Source organism: Panthera tigris, chromosome A3 (genome assembly GCF_018350195.1).
Source record: "Panthera tigris isolate Pti1 chromosome A3, P.tigris_Pti1_mat1.1, whole genome shotgun sequence".
In the NCBI taxonomy this organism is placed as follows: Eukaryota; Metazoa; Chordata; class Mammalia; order Carnivora; family Felidae; genus Panthera; species Panthera tigris.
In genome coordinates, this window is record NC_056662.1 from 28,402,527 (window position 1) to 28,427,579 (window position 25,053).

Consider the following 25,053-nt stretch of genomic DNA (forward strand, 5'->3'; position numbering starts at 1 on the left):
TTGAAATGGGATATAAAGAAGGAAATCAAGGAAGGCTTCTGTCTTCTGTACTGCCAGCGTGTGTACATGAGCAGGGGGGTTGGGAAGGATGAAGGTGACAGAAGAGCTAGTGTTCCCATCACAGGGAGAGGAGGGAATCTTCTCTCTGGGATTGAGGAATAGGGCAGGTAGGCAAAGAGGAAGGAGGATCCTTTTTTCCCCTTCAAACCAAGATGGGATTCATTTCTATTTAAGAGGGATTGAAGAACCTTACCAAGGCTGGGGAGACGGGGGGTTGGCAGGAGTAACCTGTTGGAGCATGGACTTGAATGTGTAGTTCATGACCACCGTCCCCAGAAGATGGATGCGAGATAGACTGGTGTGTGTACCAGGACTTGCTTGTCTCATTCTAGTAAGATATCCATGTGTCAGTCTCCACAGACGTTCCCATGGCCCCTGCTCGGGAATAGGTGGGAAGACCCAGCTCTGGGGGCATCGAGGTCTTTGAGGAGGAACAGCAGGAACTGTGGGCAGCTGGGTCTCTGGGGAAGCAGGCATGTGGGGCAGGGTTGTGGAAGCTTCTAGTTGTTCCTTGTCTTAGGCTGGGCCCCTCAGGGAAGGAAGGAGGCAGCAGAGACCGAGGATGGCATGTAGCAGGGGAGGAAGGAAGGAGCCGTGGACCCATGTTCACATTTCATTATCTGCTCATCATTCCAGAAATGTTCTCCACGTGTCTCCTATGTCCTCGGTGCTGTTTTCCTCCCGGGACACCTGTAGTGAGAGGGCAGAAAGTCCCTGACATGGACTGAGCCTCCTCAGCCTTCCTCCCTAGGTCCTGATCCCCCTTCCCCATCCTTTCCAGTCTGCCCCATGGAGGGTCAGAGTGGGAGCCGTCCTCAGAGCAGCCAGCGGGCACCTGTCAGCATTCCTCTAAATGTGGACACCTTGCGCCCAAATAATCTAGAGATGGTTTCTGTGGGGTTTCCCACCCAGGTGTTGCTCACTTAGCCCACTCCCTTGCCAGAAGCTGTAGGTCTCTCTGTACATCCTTTCATAGCCCTTGACCCCATCCACCTCTTACAGGACCCAATAGTCATCCTGGGAGTTGGGAACCTCCCAGAGGGATCCCTGAGGCTCCAGAGGATATGAAGGGAGGTGTGTCACCTGCTCTTTATTCCAGGTGGGCGCTGACCCTGTGTGACCTGCGGGCTGCCCCTTCCACTGACCTGGCTCCTTCTGGGACTGACCTGGCCCTGCCCTCCTTGTCCATATCTCACCAGTGAATCCATTGCTTCCTGTGGCCATAGATGGCAGAGACAGAGACGAGCAGCAGCAGCTTGGGGCCCAGGAAGAGAGCCACCAGGAGTGGAGTGGACAGTTCTCGATCTGGAAATGAAGGGACAGGAGGCAGCATCAGAGAGGGATCCAGGAGTCCACTCCCAGGGGCCTCGACTTACTCCATCTGAGGGAACCTGCATCCATCTATGCTCTGAAGCTCATGAATTTCCCCTGTGAGAGCCTCGAGGCAGAATTCAGGATAAGAAGTACCTCATCTTGCTCACCTCTGCTCAGGCTACTGGGTGTCCTTCCTGAGGGAAGGGCTGGAGACATGAGCACTCAGTAACATGTAAGTGAGGTTTGCTGACTTGCTCCCCACACCCAATGGGGCAGGTTTGACACTCTCTTCTGAGGAAGGAATAGGCTCATAATTTACTGAGGGTCACAAGATGAGTGGGACTCTGCTGTCCTTAGGATGAATCTGAGACCTTGTGTTTGGACTAGGACAGTCCAACCTCTCAGGGTCATAGGAACGAATGTCAGCCTGGCCTCAAGTATAGGAAGGACAGTGTCAAGGTGAGCAAGGTGCAAGTCTGCCCTTCTTTGTTCCACACGCGAGCCTCGACGACCCCATGTTCTTGTGCTGAGGGAGCCCTCGGGGTGGCCTGACCTCACAAGACCTGCTGGCTGGAGAACACCCTGGTTAGGAAAGGAAATGGGGTCTAAACCTGGGAGGGGCTTCAAACACCATCCCGCGCCCCTGGACCCCAGTACCAACATCAGGTAATGACATTGTTCTTTTGCACGTAGATCATTGGGTCTGCATGCATAACTTCAGATTCTTTGCCTTTTTACAGTGACTGGATTTTGCTCTTAGATTTACATCAAGAAATTCAAATACGTTTTTGAAATATATGGAATAATCTTAGAGGAAGGAGCAAAGACCCACCATTTTTACCCCTGGTGTGTTGGGGGACGGCAGGTCTCAGCTGGGTGGCCCTCTGGAATTTTTTCTCAGTTGAAACAGCTGCATTGCCCATGTTTGCACCTGCTCTAGAGGGCAGCGTGCAGCAGAGGACTGGAGGAAGTTCGGGTACAGAGGTTTTGCCCCTCTGCACCATTTAAAATAAGTCAAAAATAGCATCCAGTTCGTCTGTTCTCTGTGCAAGTATGACTTTTCTGTGCTGCATTGTGTTCAATATCTCCTTTTGCCAGTCTTTCCTCCTTCTCTAACTCATACCTGTGAATGGGCACCACACCACAGTGAGGTTTCTCCCTTCTCATATGATGTTAGAGTTTGCTTCCCAATACAGTTGACCTGTGGAGTTTGTCTGGGAAGGGTCTGGAAACCCAGCTCTAATGTGCAGATACCGACCTGGGTCTCAATCAGCTGGCTGGCCAAGAGGTCCCCTGCCTGGCGGGCAGAGGAACAGGGGAAGGTCCCAGCTTTCCCTGCTATTGTCACTGCTAAAAGCTCACAGTGGTGACCTGGGATGGAGTAAGTAGAGGTCAGGGGTAACCTGGTAATCTGGAAATCGGTTGGGAATTATAAGAACTATTGGGTGGATGAGTGTTGCTGAGCATCAACCCTTCAGGGAAAGACAATGCAGAACTCAGACTGGTTGATCTCTCATGATAGGTCATGTGTGAAAGAGGACTTTTGGGCAACATTGTAGACTCCCACCTATTAGATCCTGAGGGCAGAAAAAGCTGAGGACATAATTGGGTCCAACATAATTATAAGAATATTGGTGCTACAAAGAGGATTGAATTCTCAGCTTCAGTATACTGCTCTGCTAGAACAGGGCTGTGATGGGGAAATACGGGAGACAAGTACTGATGTGGGATAGGGACTTTGGGGCCAAGGCATTCAAAGCCCTCAGGGCACTTGTGTCTGCTGAGGACAAGGCAGCAGCTTAGTTACTCATCTCTGAATACAGCTTCTGAACCCAAAGAAAAAACAATAAAAGGACAGAAAATTCTATGGAAACCTGGCTTTCAGAAGTCCTTGAAGAGCAATGGCCAAACTCCAAAATGTCTGGGAGACAAAAGGGAAATATCACACAATCTGAAGGCACAATATCTTACACTGCTGCCCTCCCACCCTCACCAGCCATAGGAAAGGGCAGGTGAAGAAGACAAGGGCAGTTATACAAGATGCCTGAGAGTTTTTTAGAAATCCTACTGCCAATATTAAATCCAACTTCAATGAGAAAATATTGGAAATGTGTCCTGCACATCAGGACACAGATCACAGAAAATAGTTTCAAAGTATGCCTGACTTAAGATGGTTGGCCCCGATTCCCCAGAGTCTGTGGTCCCTGACATGGCAAGGTAGACTGTGTGGTAACCAGCTATGGTCTTGAGTGGGTCATTATCTTGGACTATCGGAGTGAGCCAACAGAATCACAGAGACCTTTACAAGTGAAGGAGGGAGGCAGGAGAGTGGGAGCAGGAGGCATATTGACCGCAGCAGAGGGTAGTCCGGAACGGGACCCTAGGAGCTGGAACAGCAAGGACACAGACTGTCCCCCTGCTCCCCCAGATGGAATGCAGCCCTGCCAACTCATTGTAGACTTTCTGCCTCTAGAAGTGGAAGAAAAAAATTGTGTTGTTTGAAGCCACTAAGCGTGTGCTAATGATTACAGCAGCAATAGGAACCTGATGCAGGGAGTCAGGGAAATTTAAAAAGATAGATGTGCATAAAGGGGGCAGGCATGATTTAAAATGCATAACTTCGGGGGAAAGACAAACGAGATTCAAGAGGTGCTGTTTCAAAGTTGAGTGGTGAAGGGAAGAAGGAAAAATGGGACAGGCACACGTGGCATCCTGAAAGAAGAACAGAAAGATCAGAGGACTCAGAACCTCTCTCCTCCAAATGCCCAAACCGGCCAACCAACCCCTTTAACATACCCGGTGATGCTATACTGAGAGAACAGAGGTCTCTTAAACTAGAAGTGGTATAAAATACCTCAATACCATAAACGTGAACCGAAAGATGTGCATTCTTATTCCAACCCGTTGGGCCAATTATCGCAGTGACTGGAGCCCTGGGATGCCCAGGGGAGGCTGTGGCATCCTGGTGCAGCAGGGTCACATAGGCATCCAGCTCTCCAGCCCAGACAACCCTAATGTCCATTTCCGGTCTTAGCACACAAGCAAGTTTGCTAGTTCAGGCACACTGGAAGCACCAGAAGTTAACAGCCCTAGTATGAGTTCTAGTGCAAGGCCAAAGACTAAAAACCTAACCCAGACCAGTCCAGAAGAGGTGGTGTTGATTTGCCTCTTCCTGCCTTCCTGGTTCCGTATAAGACTGACCCCTGGAAATCATATGAGGTCCAAGAATAGGAGGACTCTGAAAGGTGGAAGAGGAAGTCAGGCAGTCTAGATGCCTGCAGTCTGGAAGAACACAGCCCCAGGTATCCTGGCTCCACACTCCTGACTCCCCAAGTGCAGAAGGAAGTCCAGGTGTGGCATTCAAACAAAGACAGACTAGTATCAATCATCCTAGCTCCCATTTCAAAAAATGAGGAGGAGCAAAATAAACCCCAGTCAAGCAGAATGGGGAAAAAAAAGAGGAGAAAAAACAATGAAATTGAAAATACACCATAGAGGAAATCACCAAAACAAAAGAGTTTGTGGAAAAGATCAATAAAATGGAAAAACTTGTAGTAATTCTGACAATGAAATAAAAGGGAAATAGTTCCGATATCAGGAAAGAAATATGATATCACTACAGACCCTACAGACATCAAAAGGATACAAAGGTAATATGATGAGAACTCTGTGGGTAGAAATTGGACAACTCAAGAAAATGGACCAGCTTCCTCAAGCATCCACAAGCATCCAATATAAAGTGAAGAATTTGAGTAGCCCTAGCTATTCATACTCTCTCTCTGTATATATATATCCATGTATATATATATATATATATATATATATATATATATATATATATATGTAAAAAGGAATTGTGGAGTCCCATGTGGTTTCACAGGAAAGTTTTTGCAAGCATTTCGAGATGAAATAAAACCAAATTTGGTACACAGAATAAAGTCTTAGAAGAAATTTTGGAAAATCCGAATATAGGTTCCATTTTAGCTGATAGTGGGAAATTACTGTTAATTTTACAAAGTATGTAATGGTACTGGCTGTGTTGAAAAACAAAAGTCATTAATCACATGACCACACAATTATGGACTCCATTTGCAACTGGATGTGCATCCATGACTGAGTCATTAGTGGACGCAGTTAGGCAGGACCTCTAGTGTTAAGAGAAGTTGTTCTCCCCTTCCTATCTCTCCTCTCCTAGGTGGCAGGCAGGGTCATGGACACTCGGTGACCCAGTGTTGACCCAGCAATGAGGACAGTGTCATGGGGTATGTTAGAAGGGAATGGGCCTTTGAAAGGTCTTCTGGAACAAAGACTCCTGGTAACATGGCTCAAACTCCTCCATATATTATAAGAGCGAGATAAGATACAATTTGGTCATAGAAAGGGGACCTGTAGGTCTTTGGGACAATGCCCAGCTGTTATCTCTAACACGCTTGTCTTATAGGCTGGTGGTCCCTGTCCTCGGGGACTCAGGTTTCTCTTGATTGGTTTAGCCCATCACCTGGACTAAGGGCAGGACATCTTCTCCATCTGTCCCCCATTGCTCCCTGAGTTGGTCCCGTAAACTTCCAAGCTCCCAGGGTGGTTGTAGCAGATCAGAAATGAACTGGAATTGGCATAAAGTAAATGTGCAGTGAGTAATCATGATTATTGCTGGCCTGTTGTCCCAAAGCAGGGGACAAAGGTGGTTTGTGCTGTGAGCACCCATGGTCACCTGGGAGCCTGGTCCAGACTCAACACTCTGTCCTCAGGGTTCCCGTCCAGAATTTCAGAGTGGCAAGTGCAGACCTTTGCTGAGAAGGGGTTAGAAGGGTGTAAGAAGGATCGATATGAAGCCCAGGTGAGAATGAACAGAAGGAGGAGGTGGCTGGCCTGGCGTGGTGACATAATTACTGTCAGGTGAAGGTGCAGGAGGCAAGATGCTAGCGACAAGATCATCTCCCTCCCTCTGTTGTTTCCTTCTCTAATGCATGTTTATGTCAAAAGATCTAAAAAGCTATGTACCAAAATCTTAACAGTGGTCACTCTTGGAGCACGAGCTTTGGGGAGGGAAGCTCATATCAAAATTCTACTTTATGTCTGTAGACCTCTAGATTATTCTATAATAGGCATGAATGACTGCTTTTCACATAAAAAAAGAAAAGATAGAATTTAAAGTGCCAGGTCAGTTGGCATCTCGGACTCACCGTGGGTCGTATGGGCTTCCTGGTCCTTCTGGTGGGCAGAGACCACAAGGGTATGGGTTTTGGTGACCACGGGCTGCCCGTCTTGCTGCACCTGGCAGGTGAAAACCACATCTTCCCTGTGGACGGATAAATTCACCAGGAGCCAGCTGGTCCAGTTAAAGGTCCCATCCTTGTTCTCTATGAGGTTCGAGGCCATTGAGGCCATTTCTGTTCGGGACACGTGTCCGTTCTCCAACCAGGTCAGCTGGAGGCGCTGGGGGTAGAACTTCTTCACTTGGCAAATGACCTTCACCTGGTCCCCTGTCACGGGTTGCTGGGCAACCTCCAAGGTGGGTGGAACTGAAACAGCACAGAGCAGAAGCTCTGACCTCATGGAACAGACACGTCACCGGGGAGGGGCTCGAGAACTTAGCTCCCCCCACGCAGCAAGGGAATCACCCAGATCAGTGCTAGGCATACAGCTGGTGCTCAAACACTGAGGGTAGGCTTTGCATGTGAGTGAAATCCCTAAGCACAGTGCCCAGTACACAGTAGGTGCTCAAGGTACCTACTGGTAGCTCCTATTAGGGTAATGATGAGTGAAATCGAGCCCCCAGCATGCATTTGGAATCGAATAACTAGCAAAATCCATGAAATCACCGAGCACACAGTGGCTGGATTACAGTAGGTGCTCAATAATTGGAGTGGCTCTGGGAAAGTAAATCGAACTACCTAGCACGGTAGGTGTTCACCCGGAACTGCCGTCAAAACAGGAGGAGGTGACGGTACCCCTGGGTGCCCGGTGGTTGGGAGGGTCTGTCAGGAGGCAGGTTCCAGGGGATGGAAGGCTGGGAGCACGGAGTGGGGGAGGGGCAGGCTGGGAGGCTTGGGGGCCGGAGCTGGGCTTGGGCCGGGGGTGACGGGCATCTACCTCGGAGGGTCTCGGACAAGTTGGCAGTCCCACGAAGAGGAGGGCCCCCCTTCAGGGTCACGTGGGCCACCTCGCAGATGACCTGGGAGCGAACGTCCCCCGGGGCCAGCGGCAGCCTGGCTGTGCTGGAGATGCTGTAGGAAGCGCTGTCTCCCTCTGGGTCCACGGTGGTCTGGGAGGCTGCCAGCTCATTCCCGTTTTTGAACCATTTCAGGGTGACGTTTCTGGGGGAGAAGCCGTGGGACTCGCAGGTGAAGCTCACAGTCTGCTCAGGTGTGGCCCTGGCCGTGGGGCCCGACACCACGGGGGGAGAGGGTTTGGCTACAAGAGGAGCATTTACGAGCAGTAAGCGTGACTCTGGTCATCCTCAGCAACGACAGGTATGTGACACTGTGCAGAACCCTCGCATGGGTTATGTTTTAGCCCTGCTGATAGTGTTGGGAGGGCGGCGTCGGAGACTGAGTCAGGGGCAGGGCCCGCGTGCAATTCCAGCCTCAGTTCAAAGTCCCCCTTGTCTTCTCTGCCAGGGGACTTCCCACCAATCTGGGCACAGGAAGGACATTTCTGGTGGGTGTCACTCTCGGTCTCCACCTCCTCCTCCTACAGTACCCAGAACAGAGCTTGCACATAGCAGGTGCTTAGTAAATGCCGAGTGTGGAGGATTCTGGACACATCGACATGAGTGCTATTTGGAGGCAGATGTGAGGATGGGCCTTGTGACTAGCATGTCTCCCAGACTTTCAGTCTCTCATCCTGGGAACCAGAGGGCTGGTCAGGATTGAAAAAAGGAAGAGCTGGGAACCTGCAGACCGCGGTTCCAGATTTTCCCACCGTTTATCAGCCGTGGTGTCTTCAGCAAATAGCAAGGCCTCTCCAGGCCTCAACTTTCCTGATCTGTGGAAGGGGCTGATTCAGGGGCACCCATAACAGCACCTGATCCTTATCTGCTGCTCAGACAGTGGAGGGCATTCTTACTGACTTGCCGTCACAACCAGGGGACGGAGCGATACTCACCGCTCACGGTGACCTGGGTGCCTGGTCCAGACTTAAACTCCACATCGGGGTTCCCTTTCTGGAACTTCACACAGTAGTAGGTTCCCGTGTCTTCTGGGGTGATGTTACTGATGCGGATGGAAAAGTCCATGTTGTTTCTCCTTGTGGCGTCTGAAACATTTGTTACTCGAGGGGAGTGAGGGTATCCTATGAAACTGAAGATTAACTCCCGGCCTGGCCCTGTGCCCCTGAACCACTCGACCTTCCCAGCGGGCTGCAGGGAGGTCAGGATGCAGCGCAGAGTGGCCGTCTGTCCGGCCGCCACAGACACCGACTTCTCGGGCTGGATCACCTGCAGTTCCGCCTCACCTGCCACACCTGGGGGGAGAACAAAACAGCTATTTAGCATCCTTGTGCGATCCTGTCCGTCCGCACAAGTGTTTATCCACAACAGCCTTCACTGAGTGCACACCGTGAGGTCAGCACGCTGTGCGTGCATGGCATGTAGCCCTCGGGACGAGCCTGTCACACGAGACCCTGTTACAGATGAGGAAAGCAAAACAGAGAGAGATTCAGTGATGTGGCACACGCAGGCGGATGGCCCCAGCCCTCTCTGAAAGCGTCGTGCTTCGCCAAATGATCCTCCTTGTCTGTGTTCTGGCCCCTTGGGGTGTTACACTCTCTGGTCTCTTGCATTCGGTGGGGCCGTGAGACTTCTTTAGACCATTGTGTGTGAGCGGAAGTGATGGATGTAGTTTCTGGGCGGTGGGTTTAGCTTCTGGAACCTCTCTGGATCAACTTCTCTCTTCCACAAGCACATGTACAGGTGGGGGTCTTATCCATCAATCTGGATACGTGAGAGACAGTGATGGGAAGAGCTGCCAACACATAATAAACATGTAGCTAGCTAAATGAAAGGTAAAGGAGTGTTTAAAATACCTAGGTTTTTTTTTACTAGAAAGCAATCATATTATATTAAAATATTTCCTAACGCAGTGAAACAAATGATTAAAAATGTAGTGCCTGAAAACTGCATAAAGGTACGATTTTGTTATTCTGGAAATTAAGAGTCCAAAATTGGTGTTGCTGGGCTCAACACAAAGGGCAGCTGAGCTGTATTTCTTCTGGATGTTGTTCCTTGCCATCCAAATTCTAGAAGCTGCCCACAATTCTTTTCATCTTCCCAATTTTCTATCATTCCAAATTTTTGCTTGTATTGTTACTTGTCATTCTCTAACTTTGACTTTCCTGCCCCCTTCTTATAAGGACTCTTGTGAATAAAATGGGGCCACGGTGATAATCTGGGATAATCTCTTCATGTCAGGAGTCTAACCTAATCATTTTGGCAAAATTTCTTTGGCTGAATAAAGAAAAATATTCACATTTTATGTATATTAAGATGTGGTCATCTTGGAGAAGCCATTGTCCTGTCTCCCACACATGTCTCCCCAGATTGTTACAGAAACCAGTTACCATAAAAAATGAAACGAAACAAAACAAACAAACAAACAAAACCTTTGTATGAGTCCAAATTATACAGGCTGAGAAGGCACCATACTGCAATCTGGAAGAAGGGCTTTCCAAGCAGTGAACTGGTGAGAGTTGTGAAATAAAACTAGAAATCAACAACAGAAGTGAAATTGAATCTTCTCCAATGTATTGAAATACAGGAACACACTCTTAGGGAAATTAGAGAACACCTTGAGATGAATGGAAATGGAAATACAACATGCCAAAACCTACACTCTGCACTGAAAGCAACCATGGAGGGAAATTTATATTTGTAATGCCGACAGTTGAAGAGAGGAAAGATCACAAGTCATTAACAAGTATACAGCTTAATAAATCAGAAAAAGAAGAAGAATTAACACAAAGCAAGCAGAATGAAGGAAATAAAAAGGACTAATGTAGAGATAAGTAAATTGTGAATACATGAACAACAGAGAAAATCAGTAAACCCAAGAGTAGCTCTTCAGAAACCAACATAGTTGACAAAACTTTAGCTAGATTGAGTAACAGAGAGAGATTGAGAAGATTTCATTAACTGAAATCAGATATAAGAGAAAGACATTATTAAGTATTTTTCTATAAATGCACAGGATTCTAAAAGAGTACATCGAACAATTGTACACCGATAAATTGGAAAACCTAGAGTAAATGGACAAGTTTCTAGACACATACCATTTACCAAGACTGAATAATGAAGACTAGAAAAATGAATAGAATATCGCTAGTAAGGAGTTTGAATCAATCAACAATTTCCCAACAAAGAAAAGCCCATGATCATGAAGATTCACTGGCGAATTCTTCCAAACACTGAAAGATAAACTGAACACTAATCCTTTTCAAAGTATTCCCAAAAATAAAAGCGGTAGGAAGACTCCTAAGTTATTTCAGGTCATCCTGAGACTCATTCTCAGGGCAGTGTTATCCTGAGACCAAAGCCAACAAAGGCACTACAACAAAACTACAGACCAGTATCTTGTCTGGATATTGATGCGACAATGCTCGACAAAACATTAGCAATTACAACTCAACAGCATATTAAAAGAATTATACACAATGACCAAGTGGGATTTCTTTCTGGAATGTAAGAAGGATTCAACATATGAAAATTATACAGTGTGATAGGCCACATTGATAGAATGAAAAAAATAACATAGTCATCATTTGATGCAGAAAATTATTTGGCAAAAGTCAACCTTTTTATGATAAAAACAATAAAAAAAAAACTCGGAGTAGATGGAAGCTTACCCAAAATATAAAGTCATATATGAAGAACCTATAGCTGACATCACCCTTGATGGTGGAAATCTGAACAAGGCAAGGATGCCTGCTTTCAGCACTTCCATTGAACACAATACTAAAAATCCTAGAGAATGCAATTAGGCAAGAAAAAGAAATAACATTCAAATTGCAAAGGAATAAGTGAAAGTATCTCTTTGCACATGACATGATTTCATGCGTTGCAACCCTAAAGTTTCCACATGTAAAAACAAACTGTTAGAGATAATAATGAAATCAGCTAATGTGTGCTATACAAAACCAACAGTCAAAAATCAGGTGCATTTGTATATGCTATTGATGAACAATCGTAAAGAATTTTGCAAACCATTCCACTACGCACACATCAAAAAGTATAAAATATATAGGAATAGTTTGTGCACGGAGATCAAAGGCCTATATGCCAAAAAGTACAAAACATTGTGGAAAGAAATGAAATGTGATATAAATAAATGGAAAAACAAATACCGTTTGTGGATTGGAAGAGTTCATCGATACTACCTAAAACGCTCTCCAGATTCAATACAGTCACCTTTTTTTTTTTTTTTTTGCAAAATTTCAGAAGCCCTTAAAAATTCATATACGATCTAAAGGGAGCGCAAGCATCAAGCAATCCTTAAACAGAACATAGTTGGAGAACTCACATCCTTTTTTAAAAAATTTATTTATTCAAATTCAAGTTAGTTAATATACAGTGTAGTGTTGTTTTCAGGAGTAGAACCCAGGGATTCATCACTTACATATAACATTCAGTGCTCATCCCAACAAGTGCCCTCCTTGTTGGCCCTCACCCATTTAGCCCATCTCCCCACCCACCACCCCTCCAGCAATCATCAGTTTGTTCTCGGCATTTAAGAGTCTCTTGAGTGTTGCTTCCCTTTCTGTTTTTATCCTATTTTTCCTTCCCTTCCCTATGTTCAATAAATGTGGAATTTATTTCTTAATTTCCACATATGAGTAAATCATATGATATTTGTCTTTCACTGCCCGACTTATTTTACTTAGCATAATACACCTAGTTCCATCCACGCTGTTGCAAATGGCAAGATGTCATTCTATTTGATCACCCAGTAATATTCTATTGTACATATATACCACATCTTTATCCATTCATCAGTTGATGGACATTTTGTCTCTTTCCATAATTTGGCTATCATTGATAGCGCTGCTATAAACATTGGGGTGCATGTGTCCCTTTGAATCAGCATTTTTGTATCCTTTGTATCAATACCTAGTAGTGCAATTGCTGGGTCACAGGGCAGTTCTATTTTTAATTTCTTGAGGAACCTACATACTGTTTTCTATAATGGCTGCACCAGTTTGCATTCCTACAAACGCTGCAAAAATGGTCCCCTTTCTCCACATGCATCCAACATCTGTTGTTTCCTGTGTTGTGCATTTGAGCCATTTTCCCAGGTGTGAGTTGGTACCTTGTTGTGGTTTTTCATTTGTATTTCTCTGATGATGAGTGATCGTTAGCATCTTTTCATGTGTTTGTTAGCTATCTGGATTTTTTTTTTTTGAAAAGTATCTATTCATGTCTTTTGCCCGTTTCTTCACTGGGCTATTTGTTTTTCCGGTGTTGAGTTTGATAAGTTCTTTATAGATTATCTGATATGTCACTTGGAAATATCTTCTCACATTCTGTCTGTTGCCCTTTAGTTTTGTTGATTATTTCCTTCACCGTGCAGAAGATTTTTATCTTGATGACGTGCCAATAGTTCATTTTTGCTTTTATTTCCCTTGTGTCTGGAGACATGTGTAGTAAGAAGTTGCTGTGACTGAAATCAAAGTGGTTGCTGCCTGTTTTCTCCTCTAAGATTTTGATGGTTTTCTGTCTCGCACTTAGGTTATTCATTTATTTTGAATTTATTTTTGTGAATGGTCTAAAAGTGGTCCAGGTTCATTTTTTTGCACATCGCTTTCCAGTTTTCCTAGCAACATTTGCTGAAGAGACTGCCTTTTTTCCATTGGATATTCTATCCTGCTTTGTCGAAGATTATTAACTATATATTTGTGGGTCCATTTCTGTGTTCTCTATTCTGTTCCATTGATCCATGTGTTGGTTTAATGGGAGTACCATAGTGTCTTGATGATTCCAGGTTTGTAATAGAGGTGGAAGTCTGGACTTGTGATGCCTCCAGCTTTGGTTTTCTTTTTCAACATTACTTTGTCTATTCAGGGTCTTTTCTGGTATCATACAAATTTTAGAATTGTTTGTTCTAGCTCTAAGAAGGATGCTAGTGTTATGTTGATAGGAATTGCATTAAATGTGTAGATTGCTTTGGGCAGTATAGACATTTTGATGGTATTTGTTCTTCCAGTCCATGAAGATGGAATGCTTTTTCATTTCTTTGTGTCTTCTTCAATTTCTTTCATAAGCTTTCTATAGTTTTCAGCAAATAGATATTTTATCTCTTTGGTTAGCCTCAGTCCTAGGCACCTTTTTTTTTTTTTTAAATACAATTGTAAATGGGATTTATTCTTTGATTTCTCTTCTGCCGCTTCGTTATTGGTGTATAGAAATGCAACCGATTTCTGTACATTGATTTTATATTCTGTGGCTTTGCTGAATTCATGATCAGTTCTAGCAAATATTTGGTGGTATATTTCAGATTTTCCACATAGAGTATCATGTTGCTCTGAGAAGAGTGAAAGCGTGACTCCTTCCTTGCCAATTTGTACGTCTTTTATTTCTTTTTGTTGTCTTATTGATGAGGCTCAAAGTTGAATATTATGTACTATGTTGAATAACAGTGGTGAGGGTGGACACCCCTGTCGAATTCCTGACTTTAGGGGAAAGCTCTCAGTTTTTCCCTATTGAGAATAATACTAGCTGTGGGTCCTTGTGTATGGCCATTATGATGTTGAAGTATGTTTCTTTCTCTACTTTCTTCAGGGTTTTTATCAAGAAAGGATGTGTGTTTTGTCAAATGCTTTTTCTGCGTCCATTGAGAGGATCATATATTTTTCATCTTTTCTTTTATTAATGTGGCATATTATGGTGAATGATTTGTGAGTATTGAACCAGCCATGCAGCCCAAAAATAATTCCCACTTGAGCAGGGTGCATAATTCTTTTAATATACTTTTGAATTCAGTTTCCTTGTACCTTGTTGAGACATTTTGCATCCAGGTTCATCAGGGCTATTTGGCCTGTCATTGTCCTTTTTAGTGCGGTCTTGCCTGTTTCTGGAATAAGAGCTATTGGCTTTGTAGAATGAGTTTGGAAGCTTTCCTTCCATTCTATGTTTTGGAACATTTTGAGATGAATGGGTGTTAACTCTTCTTTAAATGTCTGGTAGAATTCCCCTGGGAAGTCATCTAGCCCAGGAGTCTTGTTTGCTGGGAGATTTTTGATAACTGATTCAATTTCTTTGCTGGTTATGGATCTGTTCAAATTTTCTGTTTCTTCCTATTTCTATTTTGGTAGCGTTTGAGCTTCTAGGAATTTAACCACTTTTTCTAGATTACCCAGTTTGTTGGCATATAATTTTTCATAGTATTCTCTTTTTATTGTTTGTATTTCTATGCTTTTGGTTGTGATCTATCTTCTTTCATTCGTGATTTTATCTGTTTCGGCCTCCCTTTTTTTTCTTTTTAATAAATCTACCTAAGGATTTATCAATTTTGTTTATTCTTTTTTTTAATTTTTTTTTTAACGTTTCTTTATTTTTGAGACAGAGAGAGACAGAGCATGAATGGGGGGAGGGTCAGAGAGAGAGGGAGACACAGAATCAGAAGCAGGCTCCAGGTTCTGAGCTGTCAGCACAGAGCCTGACGCGGGGCTCGAACTCATGGACCGCGAAATCATGACCTGAGCCGAAGTCGGACGCTTAACCGACTGAGCCACCCAGGCGCCCCCAATGTTGTTTATTCATTCAGAGAATGATTTAGTTTCAATGATCAGTTCTACTTTTTTGCATATTTGTTTTTTTATAATGTTTATTCATTTTTGAGAAACAGAGTGCAAGCCGGTGAGAGGCAGAGGGAGAGAGGGAGACACAGAATGTGAAGCAGGCTCCAGGCTCTGAGCTGTCAGCACAGAGCCCAATACGGGGCTCAAACCCATGAACTGTGAGATCATGACCTGAGCCAAAGTCAGACACTTAACTGTCTGAGCCACGCAGAAGCCTCTGTCTGTTCTACTTTTTTATTTGTTTGCTTTTATATCATTCATTTCTGCTCTAATCTCCATTACTTCCCTTCTTCTGCTGGTGTTAGGTTTGATTTGCTGCTCCTTTTATGTCTCCTTTATGTGTAAGGTTACATTGTGTATTTCGGACCTTTCTTCTTGAGATAGGCCTGCATTGCAGTGCATTGTCTCATTCCAAATGGTTTGGACTGCTGTATTTTCATTTTCATTTGCTTTCATGTATTTATTTCTTCTGTAATTTCCTGGTTAAACCATTCATTCTTTAGTAGGATGTTCTTTAATCTCAGTTTATTTAAGAGCGTTCCAAATTTTTTCTGTGGTTGATTTCAAGTTTCATAGCATTATGATTTGAAAATATTCATGGTATGATCATGATCTTGTTGTACCTGTTGAGGGCTGATTTGTGACCCAGTGTATGGAGAACATTCCACGTGCTCTCAAGAAAAATGTGTATCTTGCGATTTTAGGATGAAATATTCTGAATATATCTGTTAAGTCCATCTGGTCCAGTGTTTCATTCAAAGCCATTGTTTCCTTCTTGATTTTCTGCTTAGATGATCTGTCCATTGCTGTAAGTGAGGTATTAAAGCCCCTACAATTAAGGTATTATTAGCAATGAGTTTCTTTATGTTTGTGATTAATTGATTTACCTATTTGGGTGCTCTCAATTTGGGGGCATAAATATTTAAAATTGTTAGAACTTTTTTTTTGATGGATAGATCCCTTAATTAGGATTCAATGCCCTTCTGCATTTCTTGTTACAGTCTTTGGTTTAAAAATCTAGTTTGCCTGATATTAGTATGTCTACTCTGGCTTCCTTTTGATCTCCATTAGCATGCCAGATGGTTCTCCACCTCCTCACTTAAAATCTGCAGGTGTGTTTTGGTCTACAGTGAGTCTCTTCTAGGCAGCATATAGATGGAACTTGTTTTTTTTTTTTTTAACCCATTTTAATCCATTTGATTGGAGCATTTAGTCCATTCAGAGTCATTATTGAAAGATATAAATTTGGTGCCATTGTGCTACCTGTAGAGTTGGTGTTTCTGGTGATGTTCTCTGGCCCTTTGTCGTCTTTGTTGCTTTGATCTTTTTTATTTTTTCCTCACTCAGAGAGTCCCCATTAAAATTTCTTGCAGGGCTGGTTTAGTGGTCACAAACTCCTTCAGTTGTTGTTTGTCTTGGGAAGTCTTTATCTCTGCTGCTGTTCTGAAAGACAGCCTTGCTGTATAAAGAATTGTTGGCTGCATATTTTTCCCATTGAGCACATTGAATATTTCTTGCCACTCCCTTCTGGCCTGCCAAGTTTCAGTGGACAGGTGTGCTACTACCCTTATGTGTCTACCCTTGTAGGTTAAGGACCCTCGGTCCCTAGCTGCTCTGAGAATTCTCTCTTTCTCTTTGCATTTTCCAAGTTTCATTATGAGCTGTTCAGGTGTTGACCTTTGTCGATTTTGTCAATTTTGATGTGAGTTTTCTGTGCCTCTTGGACTTGAATGCCTGTTTCCTCCCCCAGATTAGGGAAGTTTTCAGCCATAATTTGTTCAAATAAACCCTTTTCTTTTCTTCTTCTTCTAGGACTCCTACTGGGGAGTAGGGATATTGCCTTGCTTTATGGAATTACTAAGTTCACTAAGTCTCCCCCTCATGATTTATTGATTTCCTTTCCTTTCTCTCTTTTTTGGTTTCATTATTTTCCATAAATTATCTTCTATTTCACCTATTATCTCTTCTGCTTCTTCAGTCCTCATTGTGACTGTATCGGGTCGGCTTTGCATCTCAGTTATAGCATTTTTTTATTTCAGCCTGATTAGATTTTAGGTCTCTGATCTCTGCAGCAAGGCTTTCTTTGGTGTCTTCTATGCTTTTTCCAAGCCCGGCTGGTAGTCTTATGACTGTTTTTCTAAATTCTGATTCAGAGAAATTGCTTATATCTGTTTCCAGCAAGTCCTTGCGTGTGATTTCTTCTTGAACTTTCTTTGGGGAATATTCCTCTGTGTTGTCATTTTGCTAATTTTCTGTCTTTTGCATCTTTTAAAAGCTTGTAAAGTGTCCAGCACCTAAGAGTACTGCTATATTCAAAATATGTCATACACTGTCCAGGGCCTAGAACTTCATGAAATGTCTCTGGTATATGCTCTGTGCACTCTGACATTGTGTTTTGGCTGCTCTTTCCCACTGTTAAGTCTTCTGCAGAGCTCCTCCTTGCTTGTAGTGGGGATTCTTTAGACCTTTAACTAGGTATGCTTTGATTTGTGTGTTGAAGTAAGCCTGGAAAAGTCAGGGGGAAAAAATCCTGAAAACAAACCAAAACAAACCAAAAAGGCTGATCTCCTCCGAAAATAAAAGGGATGGTAAGAAAACAAGACAAAAATAAAGAAACAAAAAAAAGGGGGGGGAGGAGAATCAAAAGACTAAGACTGATTCCAAAGGAAAAGAAAGGGGAAAAAAAGAAAAAAGAAAAGAAAAAAAATAAAAAGGCTTATCTAAAAATGAAAGAGCTAGAAAAGTAAATGGAAAAAAAAAAAAAAAAAAAAAAAGCAAGAAACCATGAGGCTGTCTCCAAAAGAAAAAAGGAAGAAAGAAATAAAGGGAAAAAAGTAAGCCTTATCCTATTTCCAGAAGTACTGGAAATACTTGGTGTCATATCCAAGAAATCATTCCCTAATCCAATATCATGACCTCAATATAGCTGTGTTTGAGCCAACTATGAAAGCCCAGGGTCCCCCTACTTCTCTGCCATCTTAACTCATAGTAACTACTGGAAATCGTAGGTGTCATTTTGAAGCACTTAATCTTTAGTACAATTCGTGTCTGGAGGGAGCTGGCTAAGCTGGTCTTGTGAAGGAGAGGCTGGCTGCCTGGGTCAGAGTCAGTCTTGCCCTAGTAAATAAGCATTTGTCATACCCAGAGCCGGGGTGGGGACAGATGGGGTTTTGTGTGAGTAGGTCCCGCTTCCACTGGGGGCCGCTGCACTGCTCTCTGAAGTCCCACCGTGTTCTCATGGGGAGAAGGGGGGAGGGAATGGCACCACCCCAATCTCATCCCAGGACCGGGGATCTCACACTTCCCGCTGTTCAGGCAACCCTCACAGAATAATGAAGGCACTCAAATTGCCCTGCACCATAGAAATCCTTTTTTTCTTTGGTGTGGGACTGGGATTCAAAACCTGAAGTCTTAAAGGACCCAGCACTGTGCTGATCCAGTCCTGTCCTCCAGGGGTAGAGCCTCTCCAGACTGTATCTGGAGTCCCTTGTCCCTCAAAAATAGTCCCCTGCCTGCACAGTGCGTGAAATCTATGGTGCAGCACAGCAAAAAGCAGCAAAAGTTACATTCCCCTTGGATGTATCTTTGTCCATTGCTAATGAAAGGCCTTTCACTGATGCATGCAGGGTCTTTGGTCCTCGGAGAAGCAATATACCCTCTTCCAAAAGTGCTCCAGGAAGGGGAATGTTCTTTTCCAACGCACCTTGGAGATCCCTACGCTCCCAGGCCAAATCCTTTCTCCCCAGGAGCTCACACCACACCTCCACCCGGAGAAAGTCATGCACTTCCCAAACCTCAGAGTTTGAGCTCCAAATGCTGTTTGCAAAAAATCCCTGTGACACTCAGTACATCCTTCTCCACAGTCCATGCTCCAGAGAGCTTTTCCTCTTGTGCAAATTCGATGCTGCACTTTCTCAACCCATCTCTCTTTCCCTTTTCTGTCTCCGTGGAAAAGGTTGCCCTCCTCTCCATGGCAACACTATTTTTCTCTCACCCACTTCATGTCCACATACCTCACACCTGCCACACTGTCTCCTTGCAACTGAGGAGATCCTTCTGCCACTGCACGGATCAGTTTCTTGGGTGTTCCAAGTGTTCTGACCTCAATATAGGTGTGCTTGGAGAACTATGAAAGCCCAGGGTCTCCCTACTTCTCTGCCATGTTAGTTCCTCTGAGAACTCACACTTCTTGATTTCAAAACTTACTACAAAGTGTTATAGTCAGATTCCTGTGGTACTGAAAATATCATAGAGATATAGAGCAATGGAATAGAATAGAAAGCCTAGCAATAAACCCACACATACGTGGTCAAATGATTTTCGACAAAAGTGCCAAGATCATGCAACAGGGGAAAGAACAGACTCTTCAACACAAGTTGCTGGGAAAACTGGATATCTACATGCAAAGAATGGGGTTGAACCCTCACCTTTCTCTATATAGATGAATGAACTGAAATTGGATGAAGGACCCAGCACTATGCTGATCCAGCATACATGTAAGAACTAAAACTATAAAATTCAGAGAAAAAACCTGTAGACAAAATTCATGATATTGGATTAGGGAATGATGTCTTCGTATGACCCCCAAAACACAAGTAACAAAGAAAATAGTATACAATTTGGACTTTATCAAGATTAAAAACTTTGCACAGCAAAAGTCAATAGACGATATCAAAAGTGAAAGGAGAACTTACAGAAGCAGAGAAAGTATTTGCAAAGCCTATGTCTGAGACAGGATTAATAACCAACATATGTAAAGAACTCCTACAACTCAACAACAAAATAACAAACAGCTCAATTAAAAAATGACCCAAGGACTAGAAGAGCTATTACTCCAAAGAAGATATTCGAACAGTGAATAAACCCATGAAAAGATGCTCAACATCACTTGTCATTAGAAAAATGAAAATCAAAACCACAATCCCTTTGAATAGCTTTTATCAAAAACAAAACAAAAGAAAGAAACACCAAAATGAATACAAGAAAATTAAACTTCAGAAAATAAAGATTGAGTAAGCTATGGAGAAATTGCAACTCTTGTATGTCATGGGTAGGAATATATAATGGTGTAGCCACTCTGGAAACAGTGTTCGTGTTCATGTAGAATTTACCACAGGATCAACCAATTCCACTCTTAGGTAAATACCCCCGAATTAAAAGTACGTACTGAGATGCTTGTACATCCGTGTTTATAGCCGCATGATACATGATAACCGAAAGGTAGCAGAAAGAATTCATATCTATGCATAAATGGATGGATAAACAAAATGTTGATGTAGACACATACAATGGAATGTTATTCAGCCTTATTAAGAATGGCCACCTGATATGTTCCCTAATTGGATGAACCTCGAAAATATCATTCTAAGTGAAATATGCCAGAGACGAGGACAAATACTTGATTCCGCTTACGTGAAGTATCTAGAAGAAACAGCTTCATAGACACAAGGAAGTAAGATAGAAGTTGCCGGTGGCTGTGGAGGAAGGAGGTGTGGGGAATTCTTGCTTAATGGGTGCAGAGTATCTGCTTAGGATGTTGAATAAATTCCTGAAAGGTACAGTGCTACTGGCTTCACAACTATGTGAATACCAGTGAATTGTATCCTTAAAAACGGTTGATGTGATACAGATTTTATGTTATGTATATTTTAGCACAATAAGAAATACGTACTGAAATAAGGGGATCACCCCATGCAGTGCCTTTGAATTGGACTAAATGACTCAAGGAAAGAGAAAATGTGTTGTTCTAGGGGCTGGTAGATTTGAGAAAATTGCCCTTGAAGGGGGAGATAGAACCACGGGAGTAGCTAAAGCAAGGGCAACAGCAGGCTTCAAACTCATGTTCTGAACAGAGTTGTGGACGGTCGGCTGTGTCTGGACAATGAGTTATGCCTTGAAGGGACACCAGTCACGTTTGGGGCCAACACTGAACTTCAGGGGCCAGATTATGCAGCTGGATTTCACCGCCTCCGTGACAATCCGGTGGGTGGAGACCTAGAGAAATACACAATCGTTCCTTCTTACTTGAGATGTCCTAAAAACTTCGGCAGGATATAAATCAGAGGAGCAGGTTGCTGCGACACCACACTTACATCCTGTGTTCTGTTTATTTCTCAGCTACCTCTCGGGGAGAAAATTTGTGTTTCGTTCTTGCAGCGTGTGAGCTGGGAAAACCCTGGCAGTTAGCGGTATTTGCAACTAAACGTGTCTCCTAAGGAGAGACCACGCTATTACCGGCAAGTCTTGGGTGTGCCAGGAAGATCGGGTACTTTGGTTTGTGAGTCTGGAGAAGGAGATTGGGGCCATGAAGCTGAACTGCTAAACAAAAATGGGAAGAAGTAGGACTGCATATGGGAGGGAGACATGGAGAAAACAAGGGAGGGCAGAGGTGAGAGGGATCAGAGCGTCAAGAGGAGCCCAGGAAACGTGTCGACTCTGCCATCTGTGTGTTTATAATTGTCATATTTCCATCATGGGGCCAGGCCTTGCTCCTTCTCTCTGGATTTGTATGTCCAGCCAAGACTCAACTTCTTTCTTAGATGGAAGCAAACCTCTCACGGTTAACACTGTCCCCAACTGAACTCCTCGGTTTTCCCCCACATCCTTGTACATCTCAGATGAGGCACCTTATTCTCCGAGATGCTCAGGTCCAAGCCCTTGGGAACCAACCTCTCTTTCCACCCCAAATCCTATGCATCAGGAGATCCTGTTGTCTCCCCTTCTGTCTGTACCCACAATCTGACCTCTTTCCCCTCCTCTCCTGGCTGCTGTCTGGGTGCAAAATGCTTTTCCTTGTCTGCACGAACACGACGAACTCTTGAATGCTCTAGTCGCTTCTGTCTGTGCCCTATGGCGTCTAATCTGAATCAAATGCTAGCATAAGTTAAAACTCATGGTGGATCATGTCATTTCTGTCTTCAGAACCTTGCAGTGGCAACCATTGTACTCAGAGTGAAAGCCCAAACCCTTGAACAGAACAGGAGGATTCTACTCTCCTGCTGTTCCCGTGCTGTTCGGGAAGGCTCTTCCCCCAGAAGGTCACATGGCTCACACCCCAACTTCTTGTAATCTTTGCTCTAAACTCCCCGTTCAGTGATGCCCACCCAGGCTACCTCTTTAAATACATCCCACCCTGAAGAGTCTCTCATTGTCTTCTCCAGCTGTACTGTCATGTTTTTCCTTAACACTCATCACTTTCTAGTATACTATGTGATTTACTTATTTGGTATGTCTGTTGTTTCTTTTCCTTTTCTCCACTACAATACAACTTCCGTGAGGGCCACTGCTTTCCCTCTTTTAAATTTTTTTTTTTTTAACGTTTATTTATCTTTGAGACAGAGAGAGACAGAGCATGAATGGGGGAGGGTCAGAGAGAGAGGGAGACACAGAATCTGAAACAGGCTCCAGGCTCTGAGCTGTCAGCACAGAGCCCGACGCGGGGCTCGAACTCACAGACCGTGAGATCATGACCTGAGCCGAAGTCGGACGCTCAACGACTGAGCCACCCAGGCGCCCCTGCTTTCCCTCTTTTAATAACCAGTATGCCCTAAGCTCATGTGACAGCTCTTGGCACCTAGGAATTATCCAGTAAATATTTGGGTCATGTGTGAATTGCCCAGTATAACCCCTTTCTGAGACCCTGCCATCTATTTTCAGTGGAGAATTTCTCGGAAAAATATATCAGAATCTGGGTTTCCCATGAAGAAGACTTGGGGGAAAGTGCCGGAGAGAAGCAAACCACAAATGCTCTGTCTTCCCCACATCCTACCCTTCCCTCCACCCATTGGCAGATCTGCAGAAACCTCATGGGGATGGAAGTGGGGCCATAGGGTTTGAGAAGAGCCATGGTTAAGCCTGTGAGATCTAGAATCAGACTGCCTGAGTGCAAATCACCACCCTGCCATTCACCACCGAGTGATCTTGGACTTTTCTGTGCCTCCTTTTTTGTCTGAGAGCTAGGGGGGACGTAGTGTCTACCTTGGATACAAAGATCACAGGACATAACAGACACGTGCATTTCCAAGTGGGTGTTGCATGTGGTGAGTGCTCAGGAAATTGGAAAGTTATTTACACATGAGATTTCTTGAGGCATGTAGGCATCAGCTGACATTAGATGATTGGGATCAGGATGTGAATATGAATAGAATTGCAGGTGCAGATCATACAGGCAGGAGTCCCCACATACTCTACCCCCTTTTTTCCTCCCCACCCCGGTCCAGCATGGAGGAGGACCTTCAAGGTAGTAATGCACAAATTTCTCCTCATTTTACCTAGAGGGAAGTTTGCTTGTCCCAATACCTGGTGGTGAGTGAGCAGTTAGTTTAGAGAAGTAGAAAAAGGGGGTGAGTAGCTGAGAGACAGGGAACCAAACACCTGTTCAGTGTGCATTTCTTTTTTTTTTTAATTTTTTTTTACGTTTATTTATTTTTGAGACAGAGAGACAGAGCATGAACGGGGGAGGGACAGAGAGAGAGGGAGACACAGAATCCGAAGCAGGCTCCAGGCTCCGAGCCGTCAGCCCAGAGCCCGACGCGGGGCTCCAACTCACGGAAAGCGAGATCGTGACCTGACCCGAAGTCGGACGCTTAACCGACTGAGCCACCCAGGCGCCCCTCAGTGTGCATTGCACATAGAGTGGATGCGATGTGAAGAGAACAAGAAGGAGAGTGTTGTCAAATATCCCATATGTATGCATATTCACTTGTGTGTACCCTTTCTCAGGTACTCCTATGTGTACACACAGACACACACACGCACACACACACAAGTGCATTCCCAGGTATGTATTAAGTGTAGCCTAGCAGCTAGTATATAGATCATTTTGAGGATCAAATGAAATTGTAATACAGGTTAAAAACTCAGCAAAATATATGGCACATAGGAAACATCCAGCACATCGTTAACCAAAGTTTGGGAGGACACACAGCAGAACTGGAACTCTGGAGACCTCGGAGTGTGCTAAGTGATGCCTCTTCTTCTGTTTCCCTCTCTGTATTTTCTGATGTTTGTTTAGTTAGCCTCCACCGAGAAGCCGAGCAGCATAACACGGTGAAAAGAATGAACCGTGGAGCGGGGTGGCCTGGAGTGAATCCCGGCAGCTGTACTGACTTAGGGAGGTGACACTGGGCCAGTTCCACTCTCTGCCTGAGTTTCTCCATCTGCCAATCGGGAGTACAGTCCTAGCTATCAGGCAGGGGTGTTGTGAGGATTAGATCATTCAATACCTAGAAACTTGTCCTTGTGACAGATTGAAGCCTCCACTGTCTGGATGCCTCTGGTAACAAGCTGTAGGTGATGGATGCATAGAGGAAATGCTCAGATCCCCGACTTCCTGCTCTCAGATGACACCCAGTCCTTGGTCTTCTGTGGCAGCCCTGGGTAGCACACCTCTGGTTACCTGGAAGCCCTTGATGTCCAGGGACATGGGAGATGTTGTGGGATCAGGAAGAGGGGATTGTACCCCAAGGCAGTGCTTACCTGTGAGTCCCAACAGCAGAGCCAGCAGCAGGTAAGGAGGCAGGTGGGGCCCGGAGGCAGGGACCAACATCATGGCGGCCTGAGGACCCTCTCTCTGTGCAAATGTGTGTGCTGGGGAGAATGGGCCTCTGTTCTGTGGTGAAAAAACCCCGCCTCCTTCCGTGATTAAGAGGAAGCACCTATGGTGGGGTGATGGCTGTGAGGCAGCAATCTGCTTCTAGATTGTGAAATAGAAGTCAGGCAGAGAAGGCCTCACTTGGTGAAGGGTCCTCTTTTCTTTTTCAGAGAGAGTAGAGAGGCCCAGGAGAAATGATGCTTCCCTCCTACATGGGGCCTCTGTCCCCATCCAGTGGGTCTTCCCTGCCCGCATCTTGAGGCCCCAAATTGGGTGTAGAGATTATTTAGAAAAATTGA

At 44.4% G+C, this 25,053-nt stretch overlaps 1 protein-coding gene across 2 annotated transcripts; it reads right to left on the reverse strand.

Annotated features, from left to right (window-relative positions):
- Positions 1 to 24,776, reverse strand: LOC102960049 (signal-regulatory protein beta-1). Of its 2 annotated transcripts, XM_042980740.1 has the most exons (7): positions 24,640 to 24,726; positions 9,009 to 9,338; positions 8,482 to 8,838; positions 7,468 to 7,788; positions 6,558 to 6,896; positions 1,257 to 1,365; positions 1 to 750 (listed from the first exon to the last, which is right to left on the reverse strand). In XM_042980740.1, the coding sequence occupies exons 2-7, from the start codon at positions 9,154 to 9,156 to the stop codon at positions 717 to 719; spliced, it is 1,308 nt and encodes a 435-aa protein (XP_042836674.1). In that variant the 5' UTR covers positions 9,157 to 9,338; positions 24,640 to 24,726; the 3' UTR covers positions 1 to 716. The 2 variants fall into 2 exon arrangements, with proteins under 2 accessions (XP_042836674.1, XP_042836675.1); XM_042980741.1 differs by lacking the exon at positions 9,009 to 9,338 and having other exon boundaries at positions 24,640 to 24,776.
- Positions 24,777 to 25,053: the final 277 nt, after the last annotated feature.